The sequence below is a fragment of the Helianthus annuus genome, chromosome 3 (genome assembly GCF_002127325.2).
Source record: "Helianthus annuus cultivar XRQ/B chromosome 3, HanXRQr2.0-SUNRISE, whole genome shotgun sequence".
Lineage (NCBI taxonomy): Eukaryota > Viridiplantae > Streptophyta > Magnoliopsida > Asterales > Asteraceae > Helianthus > Helianthus annuus.
Window position 1 is genome coordinate 118,613,925 of NC_035435.2, and position 20,758 is coordinate 118,634,682.

At 36.4% G+C, this 20,758-nt stretch overlaps 2 protein-coding genes and 1 long non-coding RNA gene across 3 annotated transcripts; 1 reads left to right on the plus strand and 2 right to left on the minus strand.

The window, feature by feature from the left end:
• The first annotated feature begins 822 nt into the window (after positions 1–822).
• LOC118490479 lies at positions 823–5,408 on the plus strand. The gene is made up of 6 exons (XM_035988140.1): positions 823–828; positions 891–1,050; positions 1,156–2,714; positions 2,922–3,827; positions 4,596–4,687; positions 5,177–5,408. Exons 1-6 carry the CDS (start codon positions 823–825, stop codon positions 5,406–5,408), a joined length of 2,955 nt encoding a protein of 984 aa, XP_035844033.1.
• Positions 5,409–9,390: 3,982 nt separating this feature from the next.
• LOC110933828 lies at positions 9,391–9,855 on the minus strand. Its single transcript, XM_022177033.1, has one exon. The coding sequence runs from the start codon at positions 9,853–9,855 to the stop codon at positions 9,391–9,393; it is 465 nt and encodes a 154-aa protein (XP_022032725.1).
• A 7,162-nt stretch (positions 9,856–17,017) lies between these two features.
• Positions 17,018–18,346, minus strand: LOC118490641. The gene is made up of 3 exons (XR_004889736.1): positions 17,821–18,346; positions 17,506–17,604; positions 17,018–17,426 (listed from the first exon to the last, which is right to left on the minus strand). It is a non-coding gene; the product is annotated as an uncharacterized LOC118490641 (long non-coding RNA).
• Between the last annotated feature and the right edge of the window lie 2,412 nt (positions 18,347–20,758).

Here is a 20,758-nt window from a genome sequence, read left to right on the forward strand (position 1 = left end):
CTGAGTATCGCTTCTCGTGGAGTGTCCCATGAGCATGTTGTGGCATCAACATCATGTGCTCCATCCGTGACGGAGAGATCAGTTCACGGCGTCTCTTAAGTACAAGTGTGGTACATAAGGCTATTAGGAGGGGTATGGATCGATCCTAGGATTTAAGTATAAGTATAAGGAGGTGGATAACGGGTATGCCAATTCGCCATCTCATGTGATAATTATGCAGGAGTAGCTACCTGTGTATTGTCACGTTTTAAGTTTGCTCATGGGTACGTCCGTAAGATATGATTATGAAATTTTGTTCTTGCATCGTATCATTTCCGCATAAAGTTCCATCCGGATAAGATTTCATATAAAGCGTTATTTGTTATTTGAGCCTAAAATTCCGTACTGAGCATTCGGCTCATTCCGTAAACTTTTTGTATATACAGGTCCACAGGTTACTTTGGGAGGGGAAAAGAGAGAAGAATAAAGCCTAGGAATAAATCTGAAGATGTTAGTTAATTAAGATGAATGTCTCCGCTTGTATATTAATCTAAATTTTAATAGTCGTGTGGTTGTATCCTATCAAATAAATAAATGGAATTATGACTTTTGTTTATGTTACCGTTATTGTGACACGTCAGCCCTTCCGGGTTGGGGTGTTACAGCTATGGTATCAGAGCAAAGGCTCTTTCCTGTAGAAAACTTGAAGATAGTAATTAAGACCTGTGAGGAATGGGTAGATATCTATAGGATTCAACTTGATCTCTTATTTGGTTTAATTCCTATGTCTATTCTTATAGATGCCTCCTCGTCGTCCGCCACGTAGGAATACTCGTACTAACCATGAACGTAACAACACTTCTTCGAATGAGACTCCAGTTGATCCAAACATAATTAATGCTATCAACCAGGCTGTTGCTGGGTTGCTTCCAAACCTGGTTGCTCAAACAGCTGAGGCCGTTATTCAACAAACTCTTCATCCAGAACGCACTAGCACTAATCCAATCTCTGGTGGTGAAACTCGTGAGAATACCACTAACAATATTACTTATAGTATAGACATATGGATTAGTAAATTCCAAAAACAAAAGCCGAAATCCTTTAGTCACGCTACTAATCCAGTCGAAGCAAGAAACTGGATAGCTCATGTTGAAAAGATCTTCGGAGTTCTTGGAGTTCCGGAGCAATACAAAGTTAGACTAGCTACCTACAAATTGGAAGATGACGCACAAACTTGGTGGGAAGGATATAAGCAAGTCAAAGGAGGGGATGATTTTGACGCTAATCTTTCATGGGTCGACTTTCGTAATATCTTTTACGATAAGTATTTTTCGACCGCTGATAAAGAAGCTTATATCAGGGAGTATGCAATAATTCGACAAGGGAGTGATGAACCAGCCTCTGAGTTCATTACTCGATTTTCAAGGTTGGCTAGTATTGTAGGAGATGTTGCAGGATCAGCAGAAGTCCAGGCAGAAAAATGCAAGTGGGCAGTTAATGATCGAATTCGGAAATCGATCATGTACATGAAATTTAAGGATATCACCAAAGTTGCTGATGCAATCAAAACTTTTGAATTCGAAAGGAAAGAATTCCTATCTCGAACTGGGGATAATAAGAAGAGAAATAGAGAAGGCCAATTTAAGCAAGAAATCGGCCAATCATCCATTACGCCACAGCATCAAGATCGTAAAGTGCAAGGAAATCAAAACTCTGGAAATCAAGCACGTCCATGGCAACCTAGACTTCAAAACCCGAAGCCTGCTCAAAACCAGATTCAGTTGTATGCAGAACCTATTAGAGCTCAACCACTGAATCAACAAGTAAACCCGAATCAAATTACATATCCTCTATGTAATACTTGTGGTAAGAGACATCAGGGCATATGTCACCGAAGTACAGGAGCATGCTTTAGATGTGGCCAAACTGGACACATGATCAAGGAATGTCCTAAGAAAGATACTAAGAAGAATAATCAACCCAATGTTGGAGGAAGAATTTTCGCACTTTCTGCTACTGACGCTGCTAATATTCCAGGTACTGTATCTGGAACCCTTCAGATTGGTGAACGTAGTATCTATGTGTTATTCGATACAGGAGCCACCCATTCTTTAGTATCCCACTCGTTTACTAAGTATCTTTCGATAAGACCAACTCTCTTAGATCACACTTTCACCATTTCCACTCCCATAGGAACTTCATCCGTAATCACTTACGTATATAAAGATTGTCCGATCCGTATTGAATCTATTGTGTGTAAGGCAGACCTATTTCCAATACATATGTGTGACTTTGATGTTATTCTAGGAATAGATTGGTTGTCTAGACATCGTGTAACTATAGATTGTCATTCTCGCCGAGTTATTTTCGATGATCCTCATCATCCTGATATTATATATCAGGGAACTCAAGCCCATAAATCTCTCAAAATTATCTCTGCACTTAAGGCTCGAAAATCTATATCAAACGGCTGTGCTGGATACATAGCATCGATTAAGGATACTTCTGCTAGTGTTAAGAGTATCGATAGCCACTCCGTTGTTCGTGAATATCCTGATGTATTTCCGGATGAACTCCCGGGATTACCACCCGACCGTCAGTTAGAATTCACCATCGACTTGATCCCTGGTGCCGAACCTATTTCTAAAGCTCCATACCGTATGGCCCCGATGGAACTTAAGGAGTTGAAGGAACAATTGCAAGAATTATTAGATTTAGGATTCATAAGACCCAGTGTTTCACCTTGGGGTGCTCCGGTCTTATTTGTAAAGAAGAAAGACGGTAGTATGCGTTTATGTATTGACTACCGAGAGCTGAACAAGATTACTATTCGTAATCAGTATCCTCTGCCTCGCATTGATGATCTCTTTGATCAACTTCAAGGGGCTCAGTTCTTCTCAAAAATCGACCTGAGGCCTGGGTACAATCAGCTAAAGGTTAAGAATGATGATGTTCCCAAGACCGCTTTTCGTACTCGATATGGTCATTACGAATTTTTGGTTATGCCCTTTGGGCTAACTAATGCACCCGCAGTCTTTATGGATTTGATGAATCGCGTATTTCACAAATTCCTAGACAAATTCGTTATTGTTTTTATCGATGACATTCTGGTATATTCTAAGAGTCGCGAAGAGCATGAAGCACATCTACATATAGTACTTGGAACCTTGCGGCATGAGAAGTTGTACGCGAAGTTTTCCAAATGTGACTTTTGGCTTAGCCAAGTGTCATTTCTAGGTCATGTCATATCAGCAGAGGGAATTATGGTAGACCCAACAAAGGTTGAAGCTATTACAAAATGGCCAAGACCCACTTCTGTTACCGAAATACGAAGTTTCTTGGGTCTTGCTGGCTATTACCGAAGATTTGTTGAAAGATTCTCGGTAATTGCTTTACCACTCACAAAACTCCTAAGGAAAGGGGTGAAGTACTCATGGAATGAGGAACAAGAGAAAAGCTTTGAAGAATTAAAGAAACGACTCGTATCCTCTCCGATACTCGCTCTCCCTTCTGGATCAGGAGGTTACCAAGTCTACAGTGATGCCTCAAAGAAAGGATTAGGTTGTGTGCTAATGCAACATGGGAAGGTTATCGCTTATGCCTCCCGTCAGTTGAAGCCTTATGAAGTTAACTATCCTACACATGATTTAGAATTAGCCGCAGTCGTCTTTGCACTTAAGATTTGGCGACATTATCTGTATGGTGAAAGTTGCGACATCTTTACCGACCACAAGAGCCTCAAGTATATATTTACGCAGAAGGAGCTAAATATGAGGCAAAGAAGGTGGTTAGAACTTTTAAAAGATTATGACGCAAATATTCAATACCATCCAGGCAAAGCCAATGTTGTAGCTGACGCATTAAGCCGAAAGAACTCCGGGACTATATCTTGCCTACAAATTCAACCTCATATTAGGAGAGATCTCGAAAGGATGGAAATTTGGCTTCAGATTAGTAAATCTGATGGATATCTAGCTAGAATGCAGATTGAACCCAACCTCATATCCCGGATCAAAGAAGCACAAAAGCAAGATGGAGAACTTTGGGCAATTGTGCAAAATCTCAAGGTGGGTAAGCAATCTGAATTTAGTATAGACCATCAGGGGGTGATTTGGTGCGGCAAAAGACTTTGTGTACCCGATGACTCCACTCTTCGTGAGTCATTGTTAGCCGAAGCTCACAGCTCACCATTTTCGATTCACCCAGGATCTACCAAGATGTATAGAGATTTAAGACAGAACTTCTGGTGGAATGGCATGAAGGAAGACGTTGCTCGATACGTAAGTAAATGTCTCACTTGCCAACAAGTGAAAATTGAACACAAACGAGCAAGCGGTCTGTTACAGCCATTGGATATTCCCATATGGAAGTGGGATGAAATCACAATGGATTTTGTTACTGGCTTACCTAAGACATTCAAGAAAAATGATGTTGTATGGGTTGTTGTCGATAGGTTATCAAAGTCAGCACATTTTCTACCAATTCAGCAAGGATTTTCGGTTAATAAGTTATCCGAAATATTTCTTCAAGAAATTATTCGACTCCATGGCACACCATCCTCCATTGTTTCCGATAGAGATCCACGTTTCACCTCACGATTTTGGAAAGGTTTTCAGGCAGCTTGGGGGACACAACTAAAGTTTAGTACGGCTTTCCATCCACAAACAGATGGACAGTCAGAATGCACGATTCAGACCTTGGAAGACATGCTCCGAGCATGCGCACTTGAATGGTCTGGAAACTGGGATGAATATTTATGTCTTGTTGAGTTCGCTTACAACAATAGTTGGCAAGCAAGTATTGGCATGGCACCTTTTGAGCTTTTGTACGGTCGGAAATGTCGCGCACCCATATGCTGGGATGAAGTCGGAGAAAAGATTATTGAAGGGCCAGAATTAGTTCAGATTACAAATGAAAAAGTCACTATAGCCCGAGAAAAACTGAAAGATGCTCAGAGTAGACAAAAGAGCTATGCAGATCAAGATAGACGACCCCTCGAATTTAAAATTGGTGACCACGTATTCTTAAAGGTATCACCTTGGCGTGGTGTTCGTAGATTTGGAATTAAAGGGAAACTTAGTCCCCGTTTCATCGGTCCATTTGAAATCCTTGAAAGAATTGGAGAAGTGTCATATCGACTGGCTTTACCGCCTCAACTCTCTCACGTTCATAACGTTTTTCATGTATCCTCTTTAAGAGGATATAATTATCATCCACTCCACGTCATTAGTTATCCGTTACTTACGATTCACGAAGATTTGTCCTACGAAGAGGAACCAGAAGCCATCTTAGATCGACAAGAAAGGGTTTTGCGTAGGAAAGTAATTCCGTTTGTTAAAATCCTTTGGAAAAATCACTCCGAACACGAAGCAACATGGGAATCTGAAGAATCAATTCGTTCTCTATACCCTAATCTATTCCCGCAATAGAATTTTAGTCGAGTAACGGTAAATCTTGCTATTTGATATATGTTCATTTATGCTTTACCTTATGAGAAGATATTTTAGCTATGACTAAGTATATCTATGTAGGAAATGTCAAGTACTAATAGTCACTCTAAGTATCTGTAAGTCTCTATTGAGTTTTCGTATGGTAAGATATTTTATTAAGATAAGTTATAAAAGGACCATTAAGGCACATATATAAGATAATTGACCAGTATAGTCATGACCTTAGTTATGAATTTCAGATACACATGTGTGGTTAGAAGTTTCTGATTATAAAAAGTTAGTAACCCTGCTAGAAAAGTTTCGTTTCTGTTACTTATGCAATAGGTTATATTCTCATTTGAAAAAATTTCGAGGACGAAATTTCTTTTAAGGGGGTAATAGTTGTAATGCCCATAAATTTAAAATCATTAACCACTAAGAAAACCCTAATTAAGACACCCAAGTAATTCTGCACTAACCCTAAAATTTTCAAAACAATCGAAATCAGGATCAGGGCCCCTAAAACTCAGGGGGGATAAACCCCGGCTGGATGTTTATCTACTTAGAAACGTTGTTTAAATTCAATTGGACCAGATTTTTGACTCAGCTAAGCTACTTAGACACGAAGCAACCTAGGCTAGAAAGTAGACCCGTCGCGCCACGCGACGGGTACACAAGTCTCTTTCGCGTGGCGCGAAGGAGACTATTTTCCAGCTATAAATAGTCGGGTCTGGGACTTGATTTCTGGCACAAAATCGACGGAAAAACTCACAATATACGCTGAGTTATAGTTCAATTACTACACAAACACACACTAATCTCGAAACGCTGCCGCAATCAGGGTAATAACTCGATCGCTATTACGATTCAACGTCCGATCGATTATAACTATCCGACGATTGTCCGAGTGCTGCTCAAATTGAGCTTATACTTTATTGTTCATCGTGATTTCGACTTGAATATTTGAGTGCTGTTCGAATTCGGACTATGCTCTGTTATTCGTTGTGAATCCGATCGAATTATTAAGTTTTATACTTTGTCGTTTGTCGATAATTCGATAAATGAGTTGAAGTATTGCACTTGTTAATTGTTGTGAAGGTTTAATCTCGTGAATTGACGTAAATGCTGTATTAAGTTACTAACCTAGTTTGTGTGCATGTTATTTAAATTAGGTTAAAAGATTAATCAGTAGTCTAAACTCTGCCCGTATAAATCTAAAACATTAGCACAAGGTAGATTCATTTTGGAATTATTAAGGTACGGATCCTTACCCCACTCTTTATTGCTTCATATTCAAATTGTTATAAAAACCACTAAATTACTATATCTGTTAAAAACTCCTCACGTCTTTGATTATCGATTCATTTGACAGTCCGTTCGATTCCTATCATTTGATTTAACTTTCATGTCATGCGATAGTATTATGTTGTTATACTCATTATCGCATGTTCCAATATATGTTCCGTTTTATTATGAAAATAAGTTTTATAAGTTATGTGAATAAGACCATTTGTACTCTGATACCCTGAGTATCGCTTCTCGTGGAGTGTCCCACGAGCATGTTGTTGTGGCATCAACATCATGTGCTCCATCCGTGACAGAGAGATCAGTTCACGGCGTCTCTTAAGTACAAGTGTGGTACATAAGGCTATTAGGAGGCGTATGGATCGATCCTAGGATTTAAGTATAAGTATAAGGAGGTGGATAACGGGTATGCCAATTCGCCATCTCATGTGATAATTATGCAGGAGTAGCTACCTGTGTATTGTCACGTTTTAAGTTTGCTCATGGGTACATCCGTAAGATATGATTATGAAATTTTGTTCTTGCATCGTATCATTTCCGCATAAAGTTCCATCCGGATAAGATTTCATATAAAGCGTTATTTGTTATTTGAGCCTAAAATTCCGTACTGAGCATTCGGCTCATTCCGTAAACTTTTTGTATATACAGGTCCACAGGTTACTTTGGGAGGGGAAAAGAGAGAAGAATAAAGCCTAGGAATAAATCTGAAGATGTTAGTTAATTAAGATGAATGTCTCCGCTTGTATATTGATCTAAATTTTAATAGTCGTGTGGTTGTATCCTATCAAATAAATAAATGGAATTATGACTTTTGTTTATGTTACCGTTATTGTGACACGTCAGCCCTTCCGGGTTGGGGTGTTACAGCAGGTACTACACGTAATTGGCTGGCATTAGCTCCATAGCATCATTAAGAAGTCTCGCAAGCTTGATGTCTTATCTGTTGAACAACATTTTTATTTATTTTGATCCATCCTGTGGATATTATTCAACTACTTGTGATACATTTGGATATTACAGTAAATGGTTGAATTATATTTATCTTTATGCTTCCGCTGTGCATTTATATATTGTGGTTTGACTATATTGTTGCCAACTACGTCACGGTAATCCCCACCGGGCCCACCGGTGATACACGTGGAAATCGGGGTGTGACATCCTCAAAGTGGACCGAAATAAGCACCCAACTTACAAAATTTAGTGGGTGTTTAAATAAAGCAAAGCAAAACCCTAAAAGTGGTGAAACCGAAGCCGACATTTTGACAAATGCACTGGTCGGATATAAGTCAAATATGAAGGCCGACTTCCGTTTCATGCATTGTTGGGAGATTTGTAAATTCCATCCAAAGTGGTCGACTGTCCCCATTGGTAGCGAAGCTAACTCGTCTTCCAAAAGGTCAAGGGCCTCATCCCAAGCCCAATCTGATGCACGAGATCAAGAGTTTGAGGACCTTTTGGATGATTCGCCAAGCCCAAACCTGCCTGAGCATGGAAGAAATGCCTCAAGAAGGCGTGCTCAAAAACAAACGGCGTCGCCTTCAGCTGAGAGTTCTGGCTCGCGTAGGGGAATATACAACGACCAGTTGGATGACATTTCATGCAAGTTGGATACATTCAACGTATTCCAACAACAAAGGGCCGAAATACGTAAGAGCTAAGAAGCTAGAGATGCCGCTAGAGATGCCCTGAAACAAAGACGGGATGATTTGAAAATTCTATCCCAGCCGATTGATCACCTGCAGGGTGACGAGTTAGAAATAGTCTTGGCGTTGAGAGAAGAGATAAAAAACAAATATAAAAGTTAGGAAATTTTTTTTTTTTGTAATCTTCTTTTTTTGTAATTTTCTTTATTTAAAATTATTAAAAAAAGTAAATTTGTGTTATTGGGTCTGCCCAGCGGGTCAGCCCAGCTGGTCAGCCCACAAGCCCACCAAACCCCCGCCCACCATACCGTGTGTTGTAGTGGGTTTCCCATGTCTGCCACCCGGTTCCACATGTCAACCAATGCCCCAACCCAAGCCTAAACTCCCGCCCCACCATACCGCACGACCTTATATAAAAATTTGAAGGTTTTGGTGTAGGTTTTGAATTTGTAGCCGATTTTTTAAAATAAAGAAAATTAATATTTTTTTAATTTCAAACGGTCAAAAAAACATTGAAAAGGGGGAAACTTTTGTCTTCATGCGGATCGTCCCCAATGTCTCCTACTCGACGGAGACGACGAAGACGAGGGAGGGGTGATGGTGTTTGGAACGGCGCCCAGTGGGAACGGGTGGGTGACGGTCCCCATACCGTATAGTCTTAGGCAAAACATTTTTGAGTTTTTATATGCAATTAATTGAACATTCAGTGAATAATTGATTGATGGGTTGAAATTGACTTCTTATTTATAACAGCAAACTTCCATGAATCGAAGAAGCTTGAATGGAAACAGAATGTCAAAATAAATAGAACAAGGATCAGGTCTATGGGCTGATGATGGGTTTGAATTGATGAGTTTAAAAATTACTTGTCAATATGTGATATATACTTATTATTATTTATTATTTTTTTTGAATAGCAATACGAAAGTTTTATTAACCAAACCAAATGACCATAGCAAGGTGCTATGGATCCAACAGTACAACTACATTATAAAACAAAATTGAAATACATAAACAATCATACTTCATTTACTTCACCATGAAAAATAGATCCAATTCTCCCATGAAATCGGTGGCACCTTTGTTTTATATTTCATCCATTGGAAAGACTCTTCTTTAATTTCTTCAATCATTTTAAATACCTCGCCATTTGTTGTTCTAAATACCTTCTCGTTCCGGTTCTTCCAAATTACCCAAGTTGCCAATAAAAAGATTGCATGTACCGCTTTTTTCTTTGCCTTCGGCCAGTTATAGTCGTTTAACGAGTTGAAAATCTCACCGAGTGTTTTCCGTTTTGTAGCCGTTGGTGCTTTTACCCATACTCCGACTTGATCCCATACATCTTCCGTTATCCTGCACTTTACTAAAGCGTGGTTCGGTGTTTCTTCCTCCCGATTGCAGACTTTACATATTCCCGACGGTATCGGTATACCTCTTTCCCTTAATTGGTTGTTGTCGGTATTCTTCCTTTTAGAGCTCTCCATACAAACATACCACATTTTTGTGCAGCCCAGTTGTTCTGAAATAGTCGTCCGCTGGTTCGTTTAAGTTGATGTTCCTTGACAGTGCACTTCTAACTCTTTTAACCGTGCATGTCTCGTTGCCCTCTCCTTCCCATATCCAGCTATCACTTGCATCCGATAATACTACTTGGTTTAAACTTTCCTTTAGAAGCTCCATTTGCTGTATTTCCGGATCCGAAATAGGTAATCTTCACCAAGCCACCCTCAATCCGCCTGTAACATTCTTTCACTTTGGACCTTTTTGTTTTTTACTAGTTGATAAACCAAATGGTACTTTTCTCTTAAAGGTTTGTCACCTAGCCAATTGTCTACCCAAAACATAGTTTTGTCGCCGACTCCTATTTTACCTTTAAGATATTTTTGAATCTCCACTCCCTTCTTGACCGTATCTTTTCCTATTCCAGCAATTGAATTCCATATCCCTGTTTGTTCTTTCTTCACTGGTATCACAATTATTCTTTTCTTATTTTTATGTATTGCATTTATTACTTTCACCCATAATTGATTCGGCTCCATTTTCAATCTCCACCACCATTTAACTATTAATGCTAAATTAAGGTCCCTGATACTTCCAACCCCAAGCCCTCCAAATCTTTTTTCCGCTACAATTTTCTCCCATTTAACCCATCTCATTTTTTTGTTCGAACTACTTCCTCCCCATAAAAATTTTCTCCTAATTCCTTCTAGAATTTTTATAACGGCGACCGGACATTTATATAAAGATAGGTAGTAATTTGGTAAGCTACCGAGGACAGATTTTATAAGAATTACCCGACCGACAAAAGATAATAATTTTGCTTTCCAGTTTGATAATCTCCTATTAAATGTGTCCATGGCTTCCTTCCAATTGTTTATACGATTCATATTCGCGCCTACTTTTAAACCCAAATAAATGAACAGAAATTTACCTGGTTTGAAGCCAAAACTTGTAGCCTTTGCAATAACTTCCTCCTCGTCCACACCAACACCGAATAGTTGGCTTTTTGATGGGTTTACTTTTAAACCGGACACAAAGTAATAACATCTTAAGATCCTTTTCAGATTTTGTATGTTATTTTCATCCCATTTCCCAACAAAAATTGAGTCGTCCGCAAATAATAAATGTGTTATCGTCAAATCCTCCCCTGGTAGCTTTACTCCCGAGAAGATTCCGTTTGATTTAGCCTTCATCATCATAACATGTAGAGCCTCCATAGCAATTACAAATAGGAATGGGGAGAGTGGGTCCGCTTGTCGCAATCCTCTTTTGTATTGAAACTCCCCCGTTGGTGCCCCGTTTACAAGAATCGGTCCTCTCCCAGTGAATAAAATCCCCATTATCCAATTCTTCCACTTAGAAGGGAAGCCCATATGTGTTAAAATGGATATGAGAACTTCCAATTAACGTATCATAGGTTTTTTCGATGTCCGCTTTAAATACAAAAATCTTTTTTTTCGCTTTTTTCGTCCACCCCACAATCTCATTTATTATCAATGGCTCATCTATTATGTTTCTACCAGAAATAAAAGCTGACTGGGAGCTCGAGATTACACTATTTAAAACCTTTTTCAGCCGATTTGCCAAAACTTTGGATATTATTTTGTTAACGACCCCTATTAACGATATTGGATGAAAGTCGGAAAATACCAACGGGTCGTTTACCTTTGGAATAAGCGAGATAAACGACGAGCTACATGTATGGTGAATTGAACCATGGTTGAAAAACTGCTTCATCATATCCATGATCTCTACTTTCAGCTCCTCCCAGTACTTCTTTATTATTATTTATTTATTTTTTTAAGTTTGGATTCAAATGTGATATTGCATTCACTTAATATTGCAGCACTTAAGTTTGTAATTTTTTTGTTTAACTTTGCACTCAATTCGATTCAGAGGCAACCAACTAATTAAATGTATACACGATGCTAAAGGATTATGAATCATAGATCTCGATTTTATTAATATTACTAGGTTATAGACCGATGTATTACATGGGTTTAATAAATAAAATATCTTAATATGCTAAAGAGATGATAAAATATCATATAAAAATTGCTTAAAACTACTCATAATTAAGAAAATGTCAAAGTTTTTTCTTTGAAATTTAGAGAAAAATATAATAATTTTGAAATAAATTTACACAGATTAAAAGACCAATATATAACAGATAATTATTGCTAATTATTATTAAAAACATAAGTCAAAACTTAAGGTTTAGACAACTTTAATTATAAATAATTTGAAATAAAACACTAACATGAATAATATGCTAGTACTGCCAAATGTTAAACATCATCTCGAGCATAAACTTATTTAATGGTTTTCACTTTAATATAATATATCTCTTCTTTTATGTTTCTGTGACAAGAACATTAAAGTATATACATTTTTTAATGACCACAAATTTTTTATACTATGAAGTTTAACGACTTTATTTCTTTGGTTTTTTTTCTGTTGTTATACAGAGTGTTATTACCATAATGAACTAAACCGATATCGATCGAAATTGAATTCCCGCCAAATCGCACAGGGGATTTCAGTAATATTGTTAATAACTAAAGCAAATTAAATCCGATCCGTTCGTTTATTCCACTGATCAGATGTAAACTCAACATGCTATATAAATATCATCTACAATAATTAGAAATAACTTAATTATTATGGATCATAAATTAAAATATAAGTTAAGAATTTTATAAAATTTAATTTAAATACTTATTTAATTATTTATTAATTTAATTTACATACTCATTTAATTATTTATCTTTTTTATAATTTAAATATTTTAATCAAAAAACGAGAACGAACACAAAATCTATGTAATCTTCAAAAAATAAAGTTAAAGAAATTAACGCAAACATAAATTGGGATAATGTATAACAATTATTTATATTTATATATTAATAGATATATCAACAACTAATAGTATTAGAGATTAATCTAATATACTAATATAATATTAATTTAATTTAAATACTCATTTAATTATTTATATGTTATAATTTAAATATTTTAATTAAAAAAAGAAAACAAAGACAAAATCCATATAAACATTAAAAAATAAAGTTTAAGAAATTGACGCAAAAATAAATTGGGATAATGTAACCCTAATAAAGTCAAACATTGACTATGAGGGATTAATTTTGTCAAAAAATGAAAATCTTGATTATAGAAGGACTGAAAGTGTCAACATGCTTAAACTAAGCCTCTAAGTGACCTTATACGGTGTCCATATTCTCAAATGAGCCACTTGTTGGACGAGATGAGTCGTTTGCGTAATTATTTGAAAGTTTGCGCAACGAAGGGTTGAAAGTGTCAACACGTTTAATATACCTCTAAAAGACCTTTTAACGAACCCGAAGCATTAAAGATAGATAATCATACGCTCGGGAATGCCTAGTATGGGCCTTAGAAGGCTTTGATATCAATAAATGATATTACGCACAACTTTGTGCGCTAAAAGGACTAAAAACGTAAACATGCGAAACTACGCTTCGAGTGACATCTTAAAGAAACCGGGAACTCCGCAATGCTTGATCGTACTCCCTGGCATGCCTAAGACTGATCACTAATGATATTGTACCTTATATTAACAATAGATATGTTTATATGAAATTTTGGTGCCAAAAATGACAAGAAAGAAAGTTAAAGATGGCACCAAAGAAAGACAAGGTCCAAACTAGTAAATTTCCAAACTTCGTCGCTGGACTGAGAGTGTGGCGGGCCGCGAAGGCCTGGGCCACCATCCTACGCGGGCCGCGAGGCCCAGGTCTGCAACAGAAATTTTTTTATTTTTGTTTCTTGCTTGTTCATCACTCATATTAACTTCCAGCCAATTAGAATCGATTTATTGGGCTCCAAATCATGGTGAACAGCTGTCATAACACCTGTAGCGATCCTATGATGTCCCTCAACACTTTTCTTGATCCAAATTATATCCAAAAACTATATATAGGCCTAAGTTCATTCATTTCATGGCACCATTTTCATTCTTTCTCTATATCTCTCAAACCTGGAGCTTTCTGATCTGATTGGGAACTCTTTTTAGTAGAAAAGATAGCCAGAACCCTATGTAAGTGTCTTAGCCCCCTCATTAGTTCAGTTTCATAATTTAAAAACCGAAAAGTCAAGTTATCGTAAATTAACTTTGACCTTCGGTTTGAACTTAAATGGTACAGTCACTGTTCGAGATGAATGTGGTTATGTGACCATAGTTAGGTAGGTGATTAACCCTTAAAAGGGCGCCTCCTAGTTACTTTGTTTGCTTAGCTAATTGTCGGGTCAAACTATTTAGTTAAAAAGTCAAACTTGGCAGAATTCTAAATAAATAACTAAACCAATAATACAGAGGTTATAAATTATATTTTAACACTCTAATAACTTGGTAATTATTATTAGAACATGTCTAAGCATGTTCAACCCGACAATTCTGAGTTTAGGGTCGGTTCGCAACCGAAAGTCGTAAAAGTTTGACTTTTGCTTGACTTTCAGTTCTGACCCAATCTAGCTTAATTCCTTTATGTTTTAAGCTTCCGTTATGACCGTATTATGTTTCAGTATAACCCCCTAAGGTTATATTACTTGATCCTTAGTAGTTTGAATTATATGCTAATCCCCGTTAATATGCTTATAAATGCCCATTTTGTCCTTTTGACATATAAACAAGATTTTAGAAATGTGAGAGGACAAAAACCTTTGTTACTGATATAGATATATATATATATATATGTATATGTTCCGAAAATTTCACATCAGTTCTTGGTCTCAAACAGGAGTTATGCTCGATATCGTAAATAGAAGCTTTTTATTTATTAAATTGCGATATCTTGCATAAGGCATGTTTAAACTTGGATTTTGACCCAAAACTCATTACCTACTGTTAAGATATTATTTTTAAGGATTTTTGAGATTTTTGATCAGATTATAATCTGATCGTATCATTGAGTTCTTGTGTTATTCGGTAAATGACGATAATACCCTTTTTAAGCATAAAATGAGATTAACAAATGATATGAATGCCAAACCTTTTTCTACTGATCTTATATATTAAATAAATTATTTTAAGCATTTAATACTGATCAAAATCTCAGATTTACATAAACATCCATAATTATCGTCAATTAGCGATTTTACGCTAATTAGGTGCATAGTATGGTTTTAAACCATATTTAACACCTAAAACTTGTTACCTACTGAATTTTTAAATAAATTTTAATATTATTACAGTAAGTATAAGTCATGAACTCAGACTTCCAAAAATGTCATTGAAAGCATATGTGAAATGACCAAAATACCCTTTCGGGGCATAGTTTGGTCATAAATGGTAAAATTCACATATGTATAATATCTTACTGATGTAATGTGATAAAATTAATATTTTTACTGATTACTAAAGACCAGAACCTCAGTTTATTATAAAATCTCTTTTGTAAACATTAAAATGACCAAAATGCCCTTACGGGACTTAAATTGGTTTTAAATACTTTTTGGGCATATATGCTAACACCCTACTGATGTATTAACATATTCTAAGCATAATAACATATGGGACTTATATATGATTCATTTTGTTACCCGTTATGCATTTACGCGTTCGGATCGGTTTATGTAACTAGTTTACGTAAGTTTGACGAAACGGGTTTAACCTTATCGTTTATACTTCAAAATTCAGAATGTACTTAGTTTACCTATATTATACAAGTCTTCGTACTTGTTGGGTCTAAATTACATTCTATTCTGGTCATCGCTTAATCTAGCGTATCGTACCGCTTTAGATTCTTTAAGCTAGCCGGTCTAAGTCAATGACTTAAATAAGGCCGTTAGCATTCTGAATTGGTTATATATTACCATCACTCTAGACTAGAGCCACCCAGTAAAAGCTACCTGCATTTAGATAGATGGATTCGACTGAGTTATTTTGCTGAGAATCAAGTATTAGCTCAGATAAATACTTTTAACTTTTCTCTTATACGGGCTTGGGATATGGTATTATAATAATACCACTTGGTTGGGTATGAAATCATTTAATCGGATTGTGATTAATAAAATTGCATAACTTGTTTTAATCTGTTTTGTTTGATAACATAAGCATTGGGGGTTAATACGACCATGTCCTAGATATCCTCGGCTCATTTCATTTGAAAATGGCCACGACCTATGCACGGGGTGTAGGCATACACCTGACATATGCAAAATGCTAAATAACCCACATGTTGGGGACAACTCTTTTGTGGGTTCTATAAGTGGTGAGTCGGTTAATCATGATCGGCTTCCAAACCGGCCCCAATTGTATGACAAACATATAAATCGATATACAAGATTATCTTAAATAATTGTCCCAAGTTATAAATGGTTTATGCTTTATGCACTTAAATCAATTCTTATAAACTCTTTTCAAATGAGTTGGTTAATTGTATTTACCAGTGAAAACTGACGTATTTTTCCAAAGACTAAGTGACAGGTACTACTCGCAATAGGCTGGGAGTTGCTCGGTGTCGAAATAGAGGATCTTGCAAATCCTTAAAGATGCCTTATTTTCTGCTAAACTTCATTTTATACATTCTGTAATGATCCTCATGAGGATTCGATATTACAAGCTCGTCTATAATAAATACTTTGTTGTTTTCAGACATTTGGGTTTGTAATAATATTTTATATTCCAAGACTTCCGATGTGCTATAACTGTGTTAATTGTCTATGATGATATCAACTACGTCACGATACTCCCCACCGGTAATACGTGGAAATATCAGGGTGTGAGAGATAATGTATAATAATCATTTATATTTATATATTATTAAATATGTTATATTTGTTGGTGCACTACATCTGTCGACTTCGTCTTGGATCGAGTCTTAGTTTTAGAGTGTTAGATTAGGGCGCATTATTCGAGAAAACAGGATATTGTATGTGTGTTAAGAGATAGGTTCGCTCCAAGGGACATATGAGTAGGTTCGCTTATTTGTCATATATAGTTTCGCTTATTAGTCAACTTGGAGGTTCGCTTATTCAGCATGTTCATTCAAGCGAACCTCATGGCCTATATATAGGTGCCATTTGAGCGAACCACATAGACAAGACCTGTAACTCGTACCGAAGTGCTGCCGGATCGAGATTTGGATGTAAACTGTTATAAATCAATACAGAAAGGTGTTTAAAGTGATTTGCAAGCTGTTTCTACGTTGATTACTTGTTTTCCGCACCTGTAATTGACAAAAACTCCTCTGAACGACTCGTTCGAGTCTAACACAATCCTACAATATTATATATTAATAGTTTTAGAGATTAATTTAATACATTTATAGTATTAATCTAATATATAAATAAATTAAATAAGAGAATGCCACATGGAATTTGATACAAGTAAATGAAATGAGAGAATGCCATTTGGCATTAACTTCATTCTTTTATTAGTACTAGCGGTATGACCCGTGTGCAAACACGGGTGGTTTTTAGAAAACGTCGGGTTTTCCTTCCTGTAATACGCAACCTTTGTGGATTCTATTAGTTCTCACCGTAAGTTCTTTAGAATTCACAGATGACTTTTAATTTCCTTTAGGGTGATCCTCTGGAACGAAGACAAATACAAATGTTAACATCTCTGTGCGAATCTTGATGTGAAAATAGAAAGTATTAAGTATACATACTTTGGATGGATTGGCAACGAATATACGAGAAAGAAGATGTCTACAGTCTTCAGATAAGTGAACATGGTCTGGAATTTTATATTGAACAACCCTTATATGCTGCGAGTCAAAGTCAAAGTTGGTAAGTCAAAATATAGAAATCAAAGCGACTAACTTGGATCGTCTTCCTAAAATTCCTGGGATCATTTTAGTCTTTAGAAAGCATTTAGTTTGGAAGCTATGTACATGAAAAGAGTTTTTGTGCATATATATGTATATATCCAACTCAACCAAATAAAGATTTAAATAATTTATTGAAGCTAATGCAATACTTACAAATATATTAGGCTCATGCTTGAGTTGAAAAGTTTAGATTGAATGGGACTTGATAACTGTTAGCAATGCTAAACATCAGATAATAAAATAAAAAATTAGCACCAGTAATATACCTTTCATTGCAATAAACATCTCCAACTGTTTCTCCCTACAAGAAACCCTAAATCTTAAAGATCTATCACACTAAAAGTAGAACAGTTCGCTTTAGAAATGATTATTATATACTCACATTGCTTCTTCAAGATCAAGAGTGTTATGGAGTTCTTTTAGGAAACCTTGCACATTTGTGGCATTCCAAAAACTGCAAGTTACAGGTGGTATTGGTGGAAACCATGGTGCAGGTGCCATCTGCTGAAACAAAGATGGAACCGTTATCTGGATCATTGGATTCATACTAACATATAAGAATAACATATAACTTAAGTAATGCCCGGATCATTGGATTCATACTAACAGGTGCCATCTGCTGAGTTACATGTGCAATACAACTGTTGAGACAAATAAGAATAACACTTTCTGTCGGGTAATATATAACTCAAATAATGCCCGACCCAAGATATCTCAAACATAGCTCAGACCCACCAAATTTTGAATGCTTGCATATATCTCAGATATCCCAGATATATTCACGTGTGGTTCAAGCATTCACTGAGATTATAATTACAGCTCTAAATATATTCACGTGTCATAAATTTTAAAAATTACATGATGGCATATATATAAATATGAATGCGGATAAGGCACTTGAGATTTGGTGGGTGGAAGATATACTTACAGCGATTTGTTCGTTTTTTTTTGTTATAGTAAATCTGTGATGGCTGTTTGAATTCCTTTTCGACACGTCTTTGGTGAGACTAAATTCTATGGCAGACGTGTCTTAAAAAATAGTATGCCTAATCATCTATGAATCAATGGTGGTTATACAGAGATTGGCGTAGCTGAGAATTTCTTATTATTTCAAAACATACCCTACGCTATTACAATCATTCCTTTTATACCCTCACATTCCAACTAACAACTAACATCCTCTAACTACCTCTCAACTAACAATTAACATCCAGCCAACTGTCCAACTAACTCAACCACCTGCTAACCTCTGTTAACTAACTCTTTTAACCTTTGTTGCCTGATCCCTTTTAACCTCTGTTGACTAACTCTTTTAACCTCGGTTGACTAACCCCTTTTTAACCTCTGTTGACTAACCCTTTTAACCTCTGTTGACTAACCCTCTTTTAACCTCTGTTGACTAAGCCGTTCTGACCTCTGTTGGCTAACCCTTTTAACCTCTGTTCACTAACCTCTTTTTAACCTTTATTAACTAACCCTTTTAACCTTTGTTGACTAACCCTCTTTTAACCTCTGTTGACTAACCCTTTAAACCTCTGTTGACTAACCCATTCTTAACTTCTGTTGACTAACCTTTTTAACATCTGTTGACTAACCCTTTTAACCTCTGTTGACTAACCCATTTTTAACCTCTGTTGACTAACCTTTTTAACCTCTGTTGACTAACTCTCTTTTAACCTCTGTTGACTAATCTGTTCTAACATCTGTTGACTAACCCTCTTTTAACCTATGTTGACTAATCTGTTCTAACCTCTGTTCACTAACCATTTTAACCTCTGTTGACTAACCCCTTTTTAACCGTTGTTGACTAACCCTTTTAACCTCTGTTGACTAACCCTTTTTTAACCTTTGTTGACTAATCTGTTCTAACCCTTTTAACCTCTGTTGACTAACCCCTTTCCAATCTTTGTTGACTAACCCTTTTTAACCTTTTTTGACTAACCCTCATTTAACCCCTGTTGACTAATCCGTTCTAACCTCTGTTGACTAACCCTTTTAACCTCTGTTGACTAACCCCTTTTTAACCTTTGTTGACTAACCCTTTTAAAAACACTGTTTTAACCCACTGTTGTTTTGTGGAGAAAACAGTGGGTGAAACCACTGTTGGGTTAAAACTGTGGTTTACCACACCATAATTTTAACCCAACAGTGGTTTCAACCATTTTTTTCTCCAGAAAACACTGTTTTAACCCAACAGTGGTTTCAAACATCTGTTTTCTCCACAAAATACTGTTTTAACCCAACAGTGGTTTCAAACCACAGTTTTAACCCAATAGTGGTTTCAAACCACAGTTTTAACCCAACAGTGGTTTCAACCACTGTTTTCTCCACAAAACACTGGTTCAAACCATAGTTTTAACCCAACAGTAGTTTCAAACCACAGTTTTAACCCAACAGTGGTTAAAACCACTGTCCAATAAAAATATGGTATTTCAAACCACAAAACACGGTGCTGATTTTGACGCACAAACTCTTATGTTTTAACCCAACTGGTATTTAACCGGTCAAACAGAAAATAAGTGGATACTTTACGCAGTCGAGTTTTTATATATAAACACATGTGTAGTCCCAAATTATAGTGCAAATATAAGGTTGTTAGGATCTGAGTTTGGTTTTGATTGTGTTTTATGTTTGAATTAAGATGAACAATGAACAAGCAGTGCAGCGGAATATAAATAGAAACAAACTTTTGATAATCAAACAGGAGAATTGCTTTCAACACACATTTTCAACAAAGAACCGAATGATTGAATTTATTTCATCAACGATTACAATTGCATGTATGTAACAAACTCCCCCTCAGCCTGAGCTCACAATGATTTGTCCGTACAGGAAGAAAGATGGTGAAGAGCTAATAGAACAGTACATGGTACTGTTCTATTTATAGGCACGGACAAACCACTGAGGCATCTTTGCCGACGTCACCATGAAAGTGACATCTAACCTCCTAACAAACTCTAACAACTAATCAATACAAGTACTGCTATGCTAACAACTGATATACAATACATTACATGAGATAAACTAAACTACTGCTGAAACCTTCTACTGATGTGAACCCAGCAGTACTTGACATATCCAGCAGAGCTTG